The 19,058-nt window shown below is 45.7% G+C and overlaps 5 protein-coding genes across 5 annotated transcripts; 3 read left to right on the top strand and 2 right to left on the bottom strand.

Moving 5' to 3' along the window:
* Nucleotides 1-95: 95 nt before the first annotated feature.
* DFJ58DRAFT_688603 (phosphoglycerate mutase-like protein) lies at nucleotides 96-1,224 on the top strand. The gene is made up of 3 exons (XM_041383349.1): nucleotides 96-510; nucleotides 580-648; nucleotides 716-1,224. Exons 1-3 carry the CDS (start codon nucleotides 319-321, stop codon nucleotides 1,139-1,141), a joined length of 687 nt encoding a protein of 228 aa, XP_041239527.1. The 5' UTR covers nucleotides 96-318; the 3' UTR covers nucleotides 1,142-1,224.
* A 757-nt stretch (nucleotides 1,225-1,981) lies between these two features.
* Nucleotides 1,982-3,627, top strand: DFJ58DRAFT_72055 (malate dehydrogenase). The gene is made up of 10 exons (XM_041384717.1): nucleotides 1,982-2,063; nucleotides 2,119-2,174; nucleotides 2,229-2,396; nucleotides 2,451-2,458; nucleotides 2,517-2,532; nucleotides 2,583-2,731; nucleotides 2,782-2,905; nucleotides 2,958-3,275; nucleotides 3,326-3,427; nucleotides 3,481-3,627. The coding sequence occupies exons 1-10, from the start codon at nucleotides 2,036-2,038 to the stop codon at nucleotides 3,511-3,513; spliced, it is 1,002 nt and encodes a 333-aa protein (XP_041239526.1). The 5' UTR covers nucleotides 1,982-2,035; the 3' UTR covers nucleotides 3,514-3,627.
* Nucleotides 3,628-3,721: 94 nt separating this feature from the next.
* DFJ58DRAFT_916430 (uncharacterized protein) lies at nucleotides 3,722-4,795 on the bottom strand (the record flags this gene model as incomplete). Its single annotated transcript, XM_041395476.1, has 5 exons — nucleotides 3,722-4,094; nucleotides 4,145-4,245; nucleotides 4,437-4,452; nucleotides 4,485-4,588; nucleotides 4,644-4,795. 4 exons carry the CDS (start codon nucleotides 4,793-4,795, stop codon nucleotides 4,185-4,187), a joined length of 333 nt encoding a protein of 110 aa, XP_041239525.1. The 3' UTR covers nucleotides 3,722-4,094; nucleotides 4,145-4,184.
* Nucleotides 4,796-6,041: 1,246 nt separating this feature from the next.
* Nucleotides 6,042-8,252, top strand: DFJ58DRAFT_856468 (cytochrome P450; the record flags this gene model as incomplete). The annotated part of the gene is made up of 13 exons (XM_041393926.1): nucleotides 6,042-6,256; nucleotides 6,318-6,414; nucleotides 6,470-6,606; nucleotides 6,661-6,786; nucleotides 6,841-7,090; nucleotides 7,140-7,265; nucleotides 7,321-7,423; nucleotides 7,482-7,568; nucleotides 7,623-7,651; nucleotides 7,709-7,755; nucleotides 7,805-7,927; nucleotides 7,977-8,006; nucleotides 8,060-8,252. 13 exons carry the CDS (start codon nucleotides 6,042-6,044, stop codon nucleotides 8,250-8,252), a joined length of 1,563 nt encoding a protein of 520 aa, XP_041239524.1.
* Nucleotides 8,253-9,784: 1,532 nt separating this feature from the next.
* Nucleotides 9,785-10,693, bottom strand: DFJ58DRAFT_807986 (uncharacterized protein; the record flags this gene model as incomplete). Its single annotated transcript, XM_041391274.1, has 4 exons — nucleotides 9,785-10,120; nucleotides 10,181-10,299; nucleotides 10,361-10,485; nucleotides 10,621-10,693. The coding sequence occupies 4 exons, from the start codon at nucleotides 10,691-10,693 to the stop codon at nucleotides 9,970-9,972; spliced, it is 468 nt and encodes a 155-aa protein (XP_041239523.1). The 3' UTR covers nucleotides 9,785-9,969.
* Nucleotides 10,694-19,058: the final 8,365 nt, after the last annotated feature.

Below are 19,058 nucleotides of genomic sequence, written 5' to 3'. Positions count from 1 at the left end.
GAAGTTGAAACGTTGAATAAGTATTGAATGGCGCACATGCTAGATAGGGGTACTACACAAAGCAAAGAGATGTTTGATGCTGTTTGGTGATACGGGAAATCACTTAGCATGATTATTTTTGACTCTTAACTTTTCGTGGGGACTGCGGTGATGCATGGATAGGATGATTCCGGTGAGACTATTACGTTCGTTTCTGTGCCCCTGCATTGCTTGCCTGCCTTGCCCTGGCGAGCATAGCTGCACTTTTACTGGTGAGACCTGCCTTGGTATTGTTTTCTTGAATTCAAGTGAAGGACTTTCGCGCCTACTAGGGCAATCATGACAGTAATCGCTCGTTTATATGTGATCCGACACGGGGAGACCGAGTGGAACCGCGCGAGAATTATTCAAGGTCAAGCTGATTCCCAGCTCAATGATCTAGGAGAAACCCAGGCCGCTATGACTGGAGAAGCATTGAAAGCGATCCATTTCGACAAAGCTTTCACGAGCGATCTTTCAAGAGCTTCCAAGGTACACATTTCTAGGTTTCTCGAAAGGCACTATGGTTGATCAAATCTGAAACGTGTTATGTTGATGCAGACGGCTGAGATAATTTTGCAGCATCATCCCGATGTCTTCTTGGTGAAAGATCAAGCTCTGAGAGAGAGGGTAAGTATGCGTTGTAACTCTCTGGCAGTTATTCTGAAGCTCACCGCTATGTGTGGTCTTCTCATAGTTCATGGGGAAGTTACAGGGAACCAAGGGACCAGCAAACTCAAGTGAACCTTCCCTTGAATCCCTTGAAGCCATGCGCGAGCGATCCGTCGGGTGGTATAATCGCGAGATTGTTCCATACGTCTCATCCCTTGCCGACAATCCTGACGGAAAATGTCGGAACATTCTGGTTACGTCGCATGGATGGCTTATAAGTTCATTTTTCAAGTCCATGATAGCCACTGGGGTATTGGAGTGCACCGAAGAACTATTAAGAGCTTCGCCGAGAATACCTAATGCTAGTTTGTCAGTGGTGGAATACAGCATGATTGGATCTGGATCAGAACAGAGGATTGGGTCTACTGTTGTCCAGTACGGAGATGACTCACATCTAACCGGGACGCAAACTCTGCAGGACAATGCAGATATGGATGCCCTTCGATCGTGATTACATTGATGTTGACATTTTATATAGCCCTGTCACACATACCAACTTAGAATCTAGATGATATACCGTTCTCTTCGCTTTTCAGCTTGACCTCGAGACTGAGAATGCTCGTGAAGTGGTATCCGACTTACTTCGTGGTGGTTATCTGCACGCATCCTATGAGAATGTCTTTTGCTCACAGCTATTACGCGACGTAGGGGGGAAATTTTCGACCGTGAACACACCAGGGACTGATGATCTATGTATGATTCACTGGCAATTACTCTGAAACAGTGAAAGAGGCAACATCACCAGGACAGGCTGCCCTCGTGATGCAACCTTTCTCACCGTTTCAGGCATCATATATCTCACCAAGTTTTAAAGCTCTGGTTGTCTGGGCTTCTTCAAGTCAGCTGAGCATTCCCCGGTCGCCGTGTTGCTCTAGGTTATTGTAAAGCTGAATCTGGTATAGAGCCATTCCCATGAAGCCTACCAAGCCAGCGACGGCCCCCTCATTCTAAAGTTCACGTCGGGACGCGTGAACAACATTACTTGTCTCTCTCACATATGCGGGGTAGCTGATGGGAAAATGTAGCGATGCTGGGAGGACTTGGAGGCAGAAATTGCAATGCATTTGTTTACTTTTCACCTGTAACTCCAGTCTTTCCTTCCTGGTGCTTTGCTTGCCTGCAAGTACGCTGTGTACCGAATAAATCACGAACCACCAAGCACGCAAGAATTTCGAGCTGAGATTTACCTTGCCTTGTACCCCTTTCGAGCTAAATCCCGCATGAGATTTCCATATATATACATGGACCGATAAATAAATCCTAATAGCTCTCTTCCGAATCCGATATCTCTTCGGATTTCTTCTTGGACTCTTCCACAGTTCACTCTTCCACACTCTCAAACATCATGAAAGCTGTCGTTCTCGGTGCTGCAGGTATCGTAGTACTTCCTTGTCTACGTGATCGTTCAGATCCCTTAATCACCTATAGGTGGTATCGGCCAGCCGTTATCGCTTCTCCTGAAGGCCAACCATGCCGTGACAGAGGTAAAGTGATCGACATGCATCCAGCTCAGATGGTGAATGATATATCTTATACAGCTTGCTCTTTATGATATTGTAAACTCTCCCGGGGTGGCCGTGGATCTGTCTCATATTGCTACCCCTGCCAAAGTCGAAGGATTCCTGCCCCCCGATGATGGTCTCAAGAAAGCACTGACTGGTGCTAGTGTCGTCGTAATTCCTGCTGGTATTCCAAGAAAGCCTGGCGTGAGTTCTCGTGCGCAATGCTCAAATCGAACGATGGCTCATACGATTTCTTAGATGACTCGGTCGGTGTTGCTATTCGGGCCGTTATGTATCATTACTCACTTTTATGGCGCCATATAGTGATGATTTGTTCAAGGTTAGCTCACTCAACTATATTAGGTCGTCTAACCACTTATGCACTTATAGATCAATGCTGGTATTGTTCGTGACCTCGCTACTGGCATTGCCACCACGGCCCCGAAAGCTTTCGTCCTTGTTATTTCCAATCCTGTTAACTCCACAGTCCCTATCGTTGCAGAGGTCTTTAAGAAGCATGGTGTTTTTGACCCCAAGAGGTAAGATCGTGTTATGAACAGCATGTCCGGCATTAATAGGACATAATCAGGCTTTTCGGTGTAACAACGCTGGATGTTGTTCGCGCTTCGACTTTCGTCTCTGAAATTCTCGGTGATCGTTCATTATCACCGTCAGTATCAGTTCCTGTGGTCGGTGGCCACAGTGGTGTTACCGTCAGTTGTGCTTTCGAATGCTTATGTTCAGAAGTGACTGACAAGACATCAGATTGTTCCTCTACTCTCTCAATCTTCCCACTCTCTGCCAGCATCGCTTGACGCCACCGCTCTTGATGGCCTCATCAACCGCATCCAGTTTGGTGGAGATGAGGTTGTCAAGGCGAAGGACGGTGCTGGCTCAGCAACTCTTTCCATGGCTTACGCGGGTGCTGAGTTCGCTGGGAAAGTGATCCGTGCCATCAAAGGCGAAAAGGGAATCATCACCCCAACCTTTGTCAACCTTACTTCAGACAAGACGGGTGGTGACGCCCTCAAGAAGGAACTTGGCAAGGACCTAGAGTATTTCTCCGCTCGGGTCGAACTTGGTGTAGGTTAACACAATGGTGCTGAACGTCTTTGATGCTGATGACGTCCCAGGTCGATGGTGTCACCAAGATCCATGGTCTCGGTAAGATCACCCCCGCTGAGAACGTGCTCGTTCAGGCTGCTCTTCCCGAGCTCTCTGCTAACATCGAGAAGGTCTGTATTTCTCTTATCCAATTCAACCTCACCTAAATTTATCGATATTCTAGGGTGTCGCCTTCGTCGAGGTTCCCAAACTCTAATTTATACTGCAGTGATGCTTGAGCAGTCAACCTGTATAAAATACTGTACAAGTAACAAGATTTGTAGAAGGTAAAGCTTGAGTGTAGAATGAAATACATTTGGAATTGCTCTTATGTGATCTCTGAGTGGACTGGGACCACATCGGCCAGACCGGTCAAGCTAAGTTCCAAGTCAGTAGTCGACCATGCTTCCCTAACTCGTCCAAGTCTATGGTCAGTCTAGGGGAGATGAATCATGCACAGACCTCTGAAGATACGCGACTCCATTCATCCAAGAGCTCACGCGCTCCTTGCTCGTGTTCCACTCAATATCTATCTTTGCATGATCTCGAGGAGCTCCATCGAGCTGCGCGTGGATTTATTTCTCGAGGTTCTGTCGATCCTGCAGCGCGCAGATTTGGGACGAGGACTAGATTGGTCAACTCTTGGGGAGACGATGTCATCGAAAAGTGATTTGGCTTCGTCTCTGTGCGGAGGAAGACGATGAGTGCTTCCGAGTCGCGGTCTGTCTGAGCCGAGCTGAGAGACAGTGTTATCGTGAATGCCCGTTTGTTACATAGTTCATTCATGCCGGACTCGTGCTTATAGGATAGGTTTGGTTTTGATGAAAGAAAGACAGGAGGATTCGTACTTCCTTGCCGACTCGGACAACGTTTCGCTCCATTCTTCTTTCACGCGACTCCAAAGGCTTTGACGTCGGCTGTCAGCACGTTGTCTTTTCCTGAGGATTTTCTACATATGTGAAAGCGGGCAGACTCTTTGATGAGGTTACATTGAGATAGCATAAGACTTGGGTAAGACTGAAGCAGGAACCGCACGAGACAGGATTTGAGCGCTTACCACACCCGGGAATGGCAACAGGTAAAATTATCGTCTTCCCGAACTCCTTGGTGATTGGCGGCGCCTCACTCTCCACGACTCACCCATTCTTCCCTTCGTCTGTCAGGCGTTTTGACATGAAGACAACTCACATCGGTCCACGGGACCTCCAATGTTGAAAAACTTATCGTATCCTCGAGCTACGATTTGGTACTTTGGCTCTCCCTTAGAGTCATCTCCACATTGAAGTTCACGGCTGAACAAACCTCTCGCTAGCGTTGGAAAGAGCGATGAGATTTCATAGTATGTACTTGAACTCGTTTAGCTTCCAGCTTCGAACAGAGATGGAGGGATCTGACGGCGCGTTGTACACCGTTGATCGTACAATCTTTAGTGACGTCTTTGAGAGCCAGTGCTGGTCCTTGATGAGCTGGGACTCCTCCGGGCGCAGGTGAGTTGACATATTAGATATATGCCTGCAAAATGCAGAAGGTGATGATAGACAGGGACTAGGGGATCGTGTCCGGCATATGTAGGAAAGGATATGCTGTGCAGAATGATTCAGAAGTTTGAATATGAGTTACCTAGTACACGGTGCCTTGATTTTGAGTCAAAGTTGAGTACTGAGTCAGATTTTGAATCGGTCCATAGTATGTAGTAGTAGTAAGTAGCAATAACTTTCGATAGCTTTCAAAAATTTAGATCCTAACACAGACAAACAATTTTATGCGAGTAGGTACCAAAACTTGTTTCACAGTGTACACCTCTTTCGCTAGCCCGCACTTCCACAACTGAGGCACGAGCGATGGATTTAGCGATTCGATACAACCTTTGGCATGTACCCCACATTTCTGCACGCGACGATACCATATCTCTAGTCACTACTCCGATGTTGTACGTAGACTTGTCCAGGCGATCCCCAACTTCTCCTGCATGCAATATCCACTTCATTAAACTGTGGCGTCATCGATTTACCTGGAGCAATCTCATCCGATTCAGGCTGACTGTTGCCCACAGTCAGGTTGTTGCCCCTCTGCGTTGGCAACCTTCCTACATAGGCGATGTGGATTGACCAAGCTGCAATAGTGAGGACAACAATACCAGTCAACAAGTCGGACACAGTGGAATCTATTGAATTCAAATTGTGCTATCAGATCTAGACAGATACCCTGGGATTCTGTCACCCTCCCTTCGAATTCGCGTGAGTTCTACCAACAGTAGCAAGTGGTGGTTGGAATCGTAAGGTTGACACGTTTCAGACACGAGCACATGGTGTGGATCTGTCCGATGGAGTGTCAAACGTTGGCGTCGATGTTAAAATGTTTGTCCTCAATTGGTGGGTGGGATCTATGCTGGTGTCTCCGCCGACCTAGATGGGCACGCCAGTATCGTGGTGAGTCATGCATTTGATGGTACAGACACGACATCTAAAATCGCTAATATTGATGCTTGACGAATTCTATGATGATAGGATGAACTATGCTAGCCAATTGAATTGCAAGCGAGTCCCCCATTCACGTGTCCGTTGGAATGGTTACTTGAGTGGAAGTATTGAGTGATGTGGTATGACCGTCGGAGTACCACAACCTGGTCATATGAAATCCGTGAGCGTCGCATGCCAGATGACTTCGTATCTGCGTGCAGGTGAAACGTCGATTGGCAGGGGTTGCTTAAAAGTCACTCTTCACTTGAATGTACCGCAACTTACGATGAGTTCCTTCCAATCCTTCTTTGCGCTCATCCCACTGCAACAACCTGACCTACACATCCCTGTCAACATGCAGCTCGTCCTGAGTGCTGCGGCTTCTCTTGTTGTGGTGGGAGTAATTATTTGGGCTTCCCGTGCTAAATCAGAGAGTGGCCTTCCTCTTCCACCTTCCCCTCCCACTTGGAAACTTCGAGGGCACGTCCTGCCACCTCGCAAGTAAAGTGTCCCATTTGACTGATTAAGTTTTGAATGCTGACTGTGTCCTATCCCCGACAAGACCATTCCTCACCATAGCAGGATGGATTGACGAGTACGGTCCTTTGATTACTATTCGATTAAAATTCGAGCGGATCGTTATCATCGGCCGTTACAAAGTCAGTCCTCACCCGCTGCGATATCATATCTTGGCTCAACAACATTCCGTTGCAGGCCGCCGCTGACATTATGGAGAATCAAGGCAAATTTCTAGCTGATCGTCCTCCAATGATTGCTCCTGGAGAGTTATTTAGCGGCGGAATGAGCATCGGTTTTACACCCTTTGGGGACCGGTTTCGTCGCATGCGTAGGTTAGTAATCTGCGATACATCCACTCATTTACCTTGCCTTTCAATGTGATGCAGAGCACTTCATTCTTATCTCCAACCTAAAGCAGCTGAGGCCTATCAGCCACTGCAGATGTCACACGCGAAGAACATAGTTCTTGGCGTTCTTGATAATCCACACAACTTCCGTCACCATGTGATAACGTAAGAGCTGTCATTCATGATAGTATCAGTACTTTGCTTACGGTTACTTTGAAGTTATGCTGCAACGATAATTTTGAAAGTTACATATGGGAAGAATACGCCCACATCTGCTACTGATCCCGATGTCATTGAGGCGCTTCAAATGATGAGAAGGCTTATTGAAATCATGCGTCCTGGTGCTTATCTGGTGGACTCGATTCCGTGGCTCAAATATCTCCCTTGGTATGGCCGAGACTTGAAACTGGAGTTTGAGAGCAGGAAAAAATTCAACCTCGGTCAGTTAAACCGCGTGAGGGAGCAAATGGTATACACTTCCTTTCGAATCTTGACTTCATGTCTGAGTCGTTCCACAGCAGAGCGACATGGATATCGGTCCTTCGTTCATGAAAGATATGCTAGAAGATAGCCAATCCCATGGTTTGACCGAGACCGAGGTGGCTTTTCTTGGTGGTGCCTTTCTTGGAGCTGGATTAGATACGGTGAGGTGTTGTTTTGTTGCCTCCGAAGACATGCGACTAAAATCAGTGTCGATAGACTTCTATCTCGATATGCACGGTGCTCATGGCAGCCGCACGTTTCCCCGAGGAGCAAGCTAAAGTTCAGGCCGAGCTCGACGCGGTCATCGGAAGGCACCGAGGTAGCTAGATTGATTCCTGTATTGCATTGCTATGGATTCAATAATTTCCGCGCTAAAGCGCCGACCTTTGCCGACCAAGGGTCCCTTCCTCGCCTGCAAGCATTCATCTCTGAAGCTTTGAGATGGCGACCTGTAGCTGCTGGCGGTGGGCATCTTTATTTTCATTTTGTGCCTAGGTGTCACAATATTCACGCTGCAGGACTGGCTCACCGCACAACCAAGGACGTGGTTTGGGCAAGTGATCTTTGAACAACCAATTGCACAAATGATGATTTGGCTCATCAGGAAAATTACTGTATTCCAGCTGGGACTACGGTGTTCGGCAACCAGTGGTAAGCAGCGTGCTTCAATAAACCAAAGATCTAACGGTCACCGCCTTAGGTCTATCTCTCGGGATCCAGATGTCTACCCGGAGCCTTACACGTTCAAGCCTCAACGCTGGATTAACGAACAAGGTGACCTGAGAGACGATTTAAAATTCTTTGTCTACGGCTTTGGTCGGCGGTCAGTACTATGCCTCAGCCTCCAGTTTTTTTAATGACATTCCTTTCAGCGTATGCCCCGGTCAACATGTCGCGAACAGGTAAAATTATTTTGCACGCACGCGGTCTTCCAAACTCATTTTGGTTGGTACAGATCAGTGTTTATAATCACCCTCCTTATTCTTTGGGCCTACAAGCTCACTCTGGATCCTACGAAGCCATTAGATGACATGGAGCTCATGGCCAGCTCGATGCCAAAGGTCTTGCCCTACACATTAGAGTTTGGGAAGAGGATTTCGGAAACGGAGCTCAGGAGCATGATGCAGCATTATCCTGAGGTCGCATGAGAAGCTTTGATGCCTAGACGGGTTAGGGGGAGAGCAAAGAACAAGTTCCCAACGAATCCTCCCGGACTCGCAGTATGTTTTAATTTTGCCTGAGCCGATTCTGAATTGTGCATTATGTAGGTTATTGTCGGTTGTGTACATTGTTATACTAGGATTCTAGCTATATTTCAACTGCTCCGCTGTGTACGACATTGCCAGTATGCCAAACGTCGAAGGCAATACCCAGGAGTTCTTCCGCAAGAGTTGCATATGATACACTAGTAGTGTTGGTACACATCTCACCATCCTTTGACAGTTTGATCCACGTTTTCCGCCTGGACACAACAACTGCGTTGCTCCCACTCGCAACGCCGAAGGGTCCGGAACGAAAAACACGATTATTCGTATCTTCTCTCGCTCCACCGCTCCCCAGGGCCATACCTTGCGACACGAGGCAAATATGTAAGTTTTATTAACCTTTTGCTATCCATATCGTGATGCTGATATTGTCTCGTAGCACACCGCTAATGCCCATAGTGGAAATAAGCATAAGTTGGCGCAGCCACCGCGTCTCCCTTGCCGCACGCTACCAGCCGGGGCATCCAATGTGATCGACGGAGCCACCCGGCTGCTTTGCAGACTGAAAGTACCAGTGCAGCTACTAGTAACAGACTCCCTTCCCCGTTGGACGTTGGACATATTCCAGACATCGGCTGCTTCGCAGTTCTCACAAGGTGGTTCCCGTGTCTTTCACGTATTGGACAAACAAGTTCGTATGCTTCCAGCTCCTGCGAGGCTTTCTGTCTTTCCGAAAAATCTAGGTGAGAGTAGATATCACCACATGGACTGAGTATTTGAAGACATACGCAATTCGATGTTGCTCCCAATAAACGACTGCCGTTGAATGATACGCAACATTCAAATTCATATAGAGAAAAAATATTGTCGGCAGGTTTCGAATCTGCACCATCCAGGAAGAACAAATTTCGAATTTGTTAACAGCTTGGCCATATGTCTTATGGTTGATGTTCGAAGACCTCTGCATGAGCTCATGCCCAAGGTGTGATCATGGAGAAAAATCTTTGTAGGCAGGTTTCGAACCTGCGCGATCCAGCAGGAACAGAGTTCAAATCTGTTGACCACTTGGCCATGAGTCTCATGGTTGACGTTCGAAAACCTCTCTATGAGCTCGTGGCCAAGATGTGATCATGGAGAAAAACCATTAGGGGCGCTCAAAGTTAAAACGCCCAACGCCCAACGCCCAACCTCGTGACCGAAATGTATATACCTAGAATAAATAGAAGTAAATACAAAGTAAACCCACTATTATCAAATGTTATATAAGCAAATACTATTGTGCTTTCACGGCAGCCCAGGTAGAGCTCTGTGCCAGTAGCTATGGCTCGTACAACTCTACACTACCAATATCTACAAAACTACATCTTGCATATGATCTTGCGAAGCATTTTTCAGCCACCACGGACCCCAGAAGAGGCTGCATGCGAGTTTGATCTTGATAAGTTGATATCACTTGCATTCTTGCTATCTGGCACTTTCGTTATCTCTGTGACATTAAGCAGTAGTATCAGAGATAAATGTAGATAAATGAAAATAGGCAATACTCGACAAACAAATGATAAATGGTTAAAAGAATGTAGGGTATCTTACTCGGATCTCATCCCAATCAGCAGAATATCGGGCCCTCTTTGCAGGTGTTTCCACCTCAACAGCTTTGTCATTATTCAGCTCTTGAAGTTTCATCATCAGGGCCAGACATGGGGATGTAGTGATCGAAGTGCTCCTCATCAGGTTCATAACCAGGGTCATCTTGGACACCCTCGCCAGTTGGTCTGAGCCGACATGCATGGCGCTTGTAACAATTGACAAGACTATTAGCAGGTGGGATGAGTTACTACAGAGACATGCAAATTCGGAAGTGGGTCACATACTAGTCAAACTGTTTTTTAACATGGTCACCAACTGCGTCAGGATTGAGGGCATATGAGTCTATGAGAATGACAGATCCAATACGTTTGAAGACCGCAATTTTGGTGTCTTTCAATGTATTCTGGTGCTGTATTTTCAGCGCTGCATTTACAGTCGAGACTCTGTAGTGGAAGTAAGCTTACCTCGTCCTTCTTTTTCCCAAGAAGCGTCTTCCTGTTCTCTGATTTCTCGGCCTCAGCAAGGAGCTTCCAGGTAAGATCTGTGGTCCAGTCTATCTCAGGAATGGCTGGTCCCGCTTGTTTCTTGCCTCAGGCCATAGTCCGAGCAGCCAGAAGATGAAACAGCAGAGCAGAGACGACCAATCTAACTCGCCTAAATGGTATGTAGTACTAGCAGGGAGATGATGTAATGCTTGATATTCGTAGGTTTACTTGGTATTTACTTCTATTTATTCTAGGTATATACATTTCGGTCATGAGGTTGGGCATTGGGCGTTGAGCTTGGGCGTTGGGCATTTTAACTTTGAGCGCACCTATTGTTGACGGTTGTGTACACTGTTATACTAGGATGGGTTTCTAAGTCGCCGAGGAACGAGTCGGCATACACTACGGGGTCCGCAATATTTAAGGCAGGTTTGAATGTTGTGTGAAATGTTAAGATAATACTTAATATTTAGGTTGTCGTCTAGGCGCATGTAAAATTTCAAATGTTAAAGAGATCTTGCACGACAATAGAAATATAAAGTATCAGCGAACATTTTGTTACTGTCTGAACATCAATGATAATAAGAAATATAAATATATCTTTAATGCTGGCCTATACTTTGAAATGAAACTTCACATTTAAGACTCGAAAAAACGTCAACAATCACACGTGACTGAATGTCTGCTCATACACGAAATTCAGACCACTACTTAGATGGGTGTTTGAATTTAAAATACCTCCTGACGATAAAATGTGAAGCTAAAACATCAAGTTTTGTCTCCAGACAAAATTAATCGCCTGACAATTGCCCACTCACCACCCACTCATGAGTAAATAATCTCCCGCTTAAAGAAACCTCATATTCCATATTCTAACAGTACAGTATTTACATATTGTAAGGACAGAGTGTTTGATGCTATGGAATCAATTTGTGTCGATGCCATGATATAGTAATCATACAAGGTCATCTAATTGTCCATGAAGGCTGAGAGGAAATCAGAGATGTACATCAAACAACAAAAAAGATAGCTTACCACTTGCTTTTGTAGTGAGAAAGTTAGAACATGCTGTGTCAAGGTTCTTCTTAAATTTCTTTGTCGCCCCATTGAACTTAAGTCCATGTTTCCAATGCATGTTGTTCACCAGCCCATTATTGTCAGATGAATTGCGATGTTGAGAAACACCTTGACGAATGTTTCAAGGCGTGTCTGAAACCAGGCTTCGCATTGAGCAGACCAGATCCCCACATCCAACTCTGACCCAGCCCAGGCCTGAGGTGTTGGCCATCAAGACAATTTTTCAATGCATCCATTATCTAATGTTTCAAATATGAGTGCACTGCAGGTCAATATGAATAGGGAAACTTACTCGTGTACACATAATACGTCCCACAAATGAAATCAGCCTCCTCTTCCGACAAATCATCGTCAAAGTGAGTCTTGCCATTGAGAGACAACATTTGTCCAAATGAGACAGCATCCCGTGAAATGTCAATCAGGGCCAAGGGGAGGACATCACAGCCAAGGCTATGTAACACTAGCCGCCATAAGATCCCGCCACAAAGAAGAGTGGCTCATGTACAATCCTCCTTCATGAACTTGTGATCATACTGCTCATGTTACGAACTAGGATAGTTCTGACGTATAGCTACTCGATAAGAGTAATCGGCTAAGGTCGGTTCAAGGCCCTTGCATATACAAGGGTTCATAAGACAGGTCAAGGAGAGTGTCCTTGACTTGAATCAGTTTCAGACGACTTAAGATTGGTGGTCTAATGTACAGGATGATTTTATATAGTGAATGACAACTGCTTTAGGGCAGGTGTGAGAACGTAATGAGTCAGAGATAGCAAGAATAGATCATCTAGCGACGGCTTTTGATAGCGATCGTGATGTAATACAGTGAGTCAAAGATAAGACAGGAAGAAAGATGAGTCTAGCGGCAGCATCATGCGGCTCATGATGTAATACAAGTAATTGAAAAGAGAAAGAAAATAGGGGCGTACAGTAACTGTAACAGTCTATGACTATGGCATGAAAAAGGGAACCCCCACCTCCAAAACATCCTGGTCTCTGTTGCATGTACTGACACGTGTATTCGCAATCTTGATTCACATAAGTGCCTTATTGGTGACCTTGTGTTTCTTGATAACAAACAATGTGAACCATGTCAGTTGTCATTAACTTGGCAAAATAATTCACTAACTTATGTCTTCAAGACATGATGGCATTGTCAGCAGACCTTGCCCAGTGCATGAGACATACACGGGTGTTCCTCTCTAATGATCTTCAGGAAAGTGTGCACGCAGCGGTATTCAACAAAGTACTGCATGCACAAAAAGAAGTACGTGAAAAGAGCAATATCCCAATGTTGCGTGAATTGGCAGAAAGGTTTATGGGGTCATTTAAGAGGCGGGGGGAGATGTGGGTGAAGATGTACATCAAGAAAGCACTGTGGTGAAAGAAATAGTAGTCAGCTAGATATACCAACTAACTTACTAAATCCTAATGGGTGCGAGTGCAGTATGTCGACCTAAGGGGACTGCTATTGAAGCACTTCCTTCTAATAGTGTGAGGGAAGAGAAAGGAAGAAACTAAGATCTAAGACCTGAGATGTTCCGACCGACCGAGGGTCTGAGTCCGAGAATGTCCGGCGCGATATGGGATACCGATGGTACACCCGATGCGAGATGCTGATGAGGGACACCGACGCGAGATACCAATGAAGGACACCGATGCGAGATACCGATGCGAGGTGAGGAGTTTGATGCCGATGAGCAGCAGGTAAGTCTAGGCCAAGGTAAGGAGAGTCTAGGTATAACTAGGTATGACGAGGTATGACTAGGTATGGGTTGCCGACGCAAGACTACCGGTAGTGGTCTGGATCTCACAAGGCCTAGGTAAAGAAACCCTAGATAGAGTGCACTTAGAGCGGTCAAGGCACGTCCGATGATAAAAAGCAAGGGGACCAATTGCACAATCAAAGACTAACTAAGGTGACTCCTACAACGGTACTAGGTATGTCCAAAGAAGGGAAGTAAGTGATAATACGAAACTTGAGTCCTATTTATCTAACTACGTGAACATCCAGAATCGCACAGGCGAGAGTAGTAGCGAAGCGCAGGGTACTTGGGTCAATATGTAATAAGGCTTGCGAGTGCTGCAGCCATGGGAATACATGTAATAACGCCTGCTGTTTGTTCAGTAACAGTAAAATAAGCTTAAAATGCACCAATGGAGATAGGCAGACATGGGCAGGACATGGGAGGATTCGGTACCAACGGGACGGAACAGTTGGCCGAGGTGCGCGATGACCAAAACGACAAGTAAGGGACGGTACAGACAACCCTGGCTTCCTGCGAGAGGCCAAGGCAATGGGTCCATTGTAGAGACTCGCATTTCTGCAGGCACATATGGGCTCATATTACGAATTCTGACAACTGGCCTTCATGGCATGACTTGCACTATCATCCACTATGACTTCCCTATAGAGCGCACCACTTTCCCGCGAAATGCGCCATAGGCGTGATACTTTCCCGCACAACACGCAGTATTCCCGCACGCGCACCTTGCACGCTTTAAGCACACTGCGTCGCGCATCATCCAGGAGCATCCATCCATCGTCCAACCAGTCCCTTGGTATGTCCCTTTTCGTTATCTGACCATATTTAGCATATTACACTTCCTATTTCGTTATGGACCCCTACTTTACATCACTTTACCTCACTTACATACTTAGAGCGCTCCCTATTCGGCTCCAAGCCCTGGGAGAGCGCTTAGGAAGAACTTACATACTCTCATGTTCGTTTTACACCCCACTTACCCACCTTAGCAACTTTTCCACCTTAGCTTCCTACCACTCAGTATCTATCACCAGTTAGTTCCATGCAATGCATGTATCCATCATCATCTTGAGGCCCTAGCATCAGTCTATAGCTAGTGGCACTATCAGTATCCGTCTAGATCCGCACTTTTCCTCTTATCAGTCTCAGTATATATCTTTTACACCTGTGCACTGCTTGCACTACCTTCTCGCGCTCCGCGCACTTTCGCACTTCGCTTTCCCACGCGCGTTTTCTTGCGCTTTCACCGCCATTCACCAGGGTTGTTCAGCATCATTCCGTGGATCCTTGCTTTCCTTGCTTCCCCTTTAGGGTCGAACATTCTTGCATTCTGCGAGTATAGCAGCTAGGCAGAGCTGAGACTCACTTATACTGGCTGAGCACTTTTCTTATATGTGCCTGCCAGGTTGTGATACCCACACTGTATCGGCTGAGTCAGACATAGACCAGTGCGACATGGAAGAGTCGAGTGAGTCGAGGCTTTTGCTAGGAGTGATGTATGGATGCGATGTGGACTTCTAGGCTGCTTGACTTCTATAGCGAAATGGGGTTCTGCGAGGCTAGCCCGAGTTTGAACACCACAGCGCCATTGGTGAAAAAGACAATATCGCTGCTGAAGCCAAAAGGGTATTTTATGAGACACTGAGGGTACAAGGAGTTGATATTAGAGGTGATGATTCTGGGGGGGGGATGTTATTCTCATATAATGATAGACATGCTGTAAACTTACACTATGCATGGTGGAGGAGGTGAGATGAGCATATGACTGGACCCACATGATCCAGAGGATTGCAGCATGGGGAGATAGAGGTGGTGTTCAATGAGCTTGATAGTACAAACTATTGAGCTGGAAGCAATTAAAGTCAAGTGTATTTCCAGTGATTGGCCATATCATTCTTTACCTAGGCTTGTACTTATGTGGGTGACCAATTGGTCATTCACATGTGCACCTATGTATGGTCTAGCAGAGGGTATTCTCAAGGATTATCCAAATACGAACATGTACCTGCATTGTCAGGCATCAAGTTGACTAGGTGAACAGGCAAGCAGAGCTTGCCCATCCAAACAACAATGAACCATTGAAGGAGTAACTTTGGAACTTTGTGAGGTATGGAATGTTGACAGTGTAGTCTAAACAGGAATGATGTGCTCGAGAGTACAAACTATTGAACTCAAAGATATTGAAGAACAATGATCTCAACAGTAAAAACCATTGAGCTCAAAAAGTGAGATAATACAACCATACAAATGGTTGTGTAGTGGTAGCTAGTAAAGGAGTAGTTAGGACGGACTTTGGCAAAACTTGAGATGGTGTGACAAATAGTCACAAATAATCTTATGTCAGCATCCAGTCATTTTGAGACTAAGTCGCCCACCTATGAGACGTCAGAAAGAGAGGTGTTTAATAAATGTAGACAAGAATAATGAGTTTGATAGTTTGTATTGCTTGCCTATTCACCTAGTCAACTTGATGCCTGACAATGCAGAGACATGTTCGGATTTGGATCATCCTTAAGAATACCCTCTGCTAGACCATATGTAGGTGCACACATGAACAACCAATTGGTCACCCACATAAGTGCAAGCCTAGGTAAAGAACAATATGGCCAATAACTGGAAATACACTTGACTTTAATCGCTTCCAGCTTGATAGTTTGCACTATTGAGCTCATCATTCCCATCGTCCCCCCCTTGGTAGTACCGTGGTGTGCAGATCACAACCTGGCTAGGCACTAAGAAATAAAATGCTCAACCAGTATAAGTGAGTCTAAGCTGTGCCGAGCTGCTATACTCACAGGATACAAGAACATTTGACCCTAAAGGGGACTGCTACTGAACACAGAACCAGAGGAATGAAAGATCCTTGTAGTGCAACGGATGCACAAAAGTGCAGGAAGAAAAGTGAAGTAAACATGAAAGTGCAATGTAAGCACGAGTGTGGGAAAGTGTGCGTTATGAAGCGCAAAGCGCGAGAGAGTGCACGCTAAGGCACACATTGTGAAAGAGAAACAGTGACTAGGCTGTTAGAAACTAGCACTACTTATCCAAATAGGCGCAAGTGTAGTATTCGACCCAAGAGGACCCCCCATTCCACTGCTACTCTCTCCCAAAGCTCCCATACTCCTTTAGGGGGGTTTTCATAGGCTTGAAGCTTTTTCTTGAGTGTTCCCCAGAGATGTTCAATGACATTGACATCAGGAGACTGTGCTGGCCAGTCAAGAACATTGATGTTATGTTCTTCAAACCATTCCCTAGCTCTTCTGGATGTGTGCTTGGGATCATTATCCTGTTGGAAAATGATATCTTCTTCATCAATCCCTGATTCTGCCAAGCTAGGCAGCAAGTGGTCATTTAAAATGTCCACATACTGCTCAGCATTCATCTTCCCCTCAACCTCAGCAAGCATTCCCACACCATTCCATCCCATACAGCCCCATACCATTAAAGAACCTCCTCCAAACTTGACAGTCCCATTAACCTCTCTGTCTGTTAGGCCATCTCCCTTCTTTTTCCATACATACACCTTCCCATCTGACCCAATCCTATTGATTTTGGTCTCATCTGACCATATAACATGCTTCCAGTCCTCTACAGTCCAGTGTTGATGAGCTAAGGCAAAGGCTAGTCTTCTCTGCCTATGTTTGATGGAGAGAAGAGGCTTTTTCTTCTTTGTTACTGCCTTGAGATGAGCTGCCTTGAGAACATTCCTCACAGTTTGTGAAGAGACAGGGGTAGTGATGGTGGAATTGATATAATGGGTGGCTTGGACAGCATTATCAGCCTTTCCTGTAGTGATATGTTGGATAATAGCCCTTTTGTCAGTAGAGGGTAAGCTTGGATGGACGTCCTCCACAAGAGTTTTCCTTGTCTGGGTGGCTTTCTTTGATGAACTTGGCCACAGTGGACTTGCATATTCCAGTTCTAGAGGAAATTTGGCGAGCAGAGAGGCCAGCATAAGACAGAGAGAGGATATTATCTCTTTGAGCAGAGGAGATGGCTTTCATGGTGATTATGACTATGATACATGAGATATTCTGGTTTATATAGTTAGATATAGTCATAAAATAACATAATGACACCACTTTATAATTTATATAATAGTGGCATGATTTTTATGGTGTCATAAATAATGATTTATATAGTTGTAATATACACTCAAAAAACTGTCCACATGAGTCATCATTTTATAAGCCTTATATCTCCACCATATCTCCGCCGATTCCCACGGTGTAGGGCTCAAATAAAAGCCCTGAAGCCATACTACAATGTGGTATAAGTATGTCCTTGAGGAATTTGTTCATTCTCACACAATATCATAGATAGTGAAAAATGTCAAAACATGCGGACAGTTTTTTGAGCCACTGTAGCGACTAAAGTGACTCCAACACCTGCAAAGGTCCAGGGAAGGGAAGTACTGTACTGTATGTGTGACTAGTCATTTTATCATACTGCGTAAGGGTTCGGAATTGCGTAGGTGAGTATAGTAGCGACACTGGCAAGGGCACGATGTAGCGACAGGTAATATGTATACCTGCATAAGCCTTCAATAGGTGGATCAAAGTTATCCCTCATATTATTCACTACTCCCCTATCAGCAGTCTTCACTTGTCTCAGCCATAACCCTTGTCCGATGCTATTCCGCACTTTCCTGCACTATGCACGCACATTCCCACAGCGCTATCCATGCTCCCGCGACTTATCCGATGCTATTCCCGCGCTTATAGCGCTATCAGAACTACCAGCAATGTGTCTATAGGAGCATTAGTGCTTGTGCGCTCTATCTAGCGCTTGTTCCCACGCCTAGCGCTTGTCCAGCGCGCTGTTCTCGCGCCCTAGGATCCACCCGAAACATCGGAATCCATCCATTGTCCATCCTACCTCATTAGTATGTAATTTGCCTTGCCTCGAGTTTGTAAAAGTGCTACAGTCTTATTACATGTATATCCTATCCCTTCTGAGTCTGAGATGGTATAGTTTACTAGTATAAGAAACCTATGGTGATTACTTCAACATTACTTCCCTTCGACTGTATTTCCTTCCCCTTAGGTTTTACTTAGAAGTAGTCACCCTTTAGTTGCGCTCTATGGCCCCTATTTGACTTTCCTTACCTTGCAAATCAATACCTTTGATCTCACTCGCTATCCATTACCCTCCTTTGACTCAGTGTCCACTTTTTTGACTTCTGCTCTTTCCCGTGCATTAGTGCTCTATCTTGCAACACGCTATTCCCACGCTTTAGTGCTCTTTTGGGTCTTTCAATCTTGAGTTGTCCTTAGTAGCTTTTCCCTCGGGTCAAACATTTTGCATCTTTGTTGCAAGTATAGCAGCACAAGCAGAGCATCAGACATATACTGGCTGAGTACCTTAGAGCCAGTTCGGCAACTCGATGTTGGGGCATATTTGCCATGTTGCACATCTGGCACAATGTGAGTTGCACTGGCATGCTCCTGGCATATACCTTTGGTCAATCGGAGCTCGAACCTTCCCTAACTACTGACTAGCACCACAATGGACTGGCTCGACCCTCACCTCCACAAGCTAGTTTATTCATCAGTCGTCGCTGTTGTATCTATTTGCGGCCAATTTACTACTGTTATAATGGCTACCGAGCCAAACACTGCTACTGTCGTACCAGTACCAGCTGAGCCAAAAGCGCAATGGAATGTAGCAGAGATGAACGCTCTTCTCGATCACCTAGTCAGCAACAAATCCGAGGTTGGGGATGGCGGTTTCAAGCCGTCTACATTTACCTCAGCAGCAACTGCCCTTGCAAGGGCTGACCTGCTAACTGCAGGCCCTCCAAAGACAAACAAACACTGTAGAAGTAAATGGAAC

This window comes from Suillus subalutaceus, assembly GCF_016647625.1.
Source record: "Suillus subalutaceus strain FC151 chromosome Unknown DFJ58scaffold_124, whole genome shotgun sequence".
In the NCBI taxonomy this organism is placed as follows: Eukaryota; Fungi; Basidiomycota; class Agaricomycetes; order Boletales; family Suillaceae; genus Suillus; species Suillus subalutaceus.
Note: the sequence above shows the minus strand (reverse complement) of the source record. Positions and strands in the feature narration are given on the sequence as shown.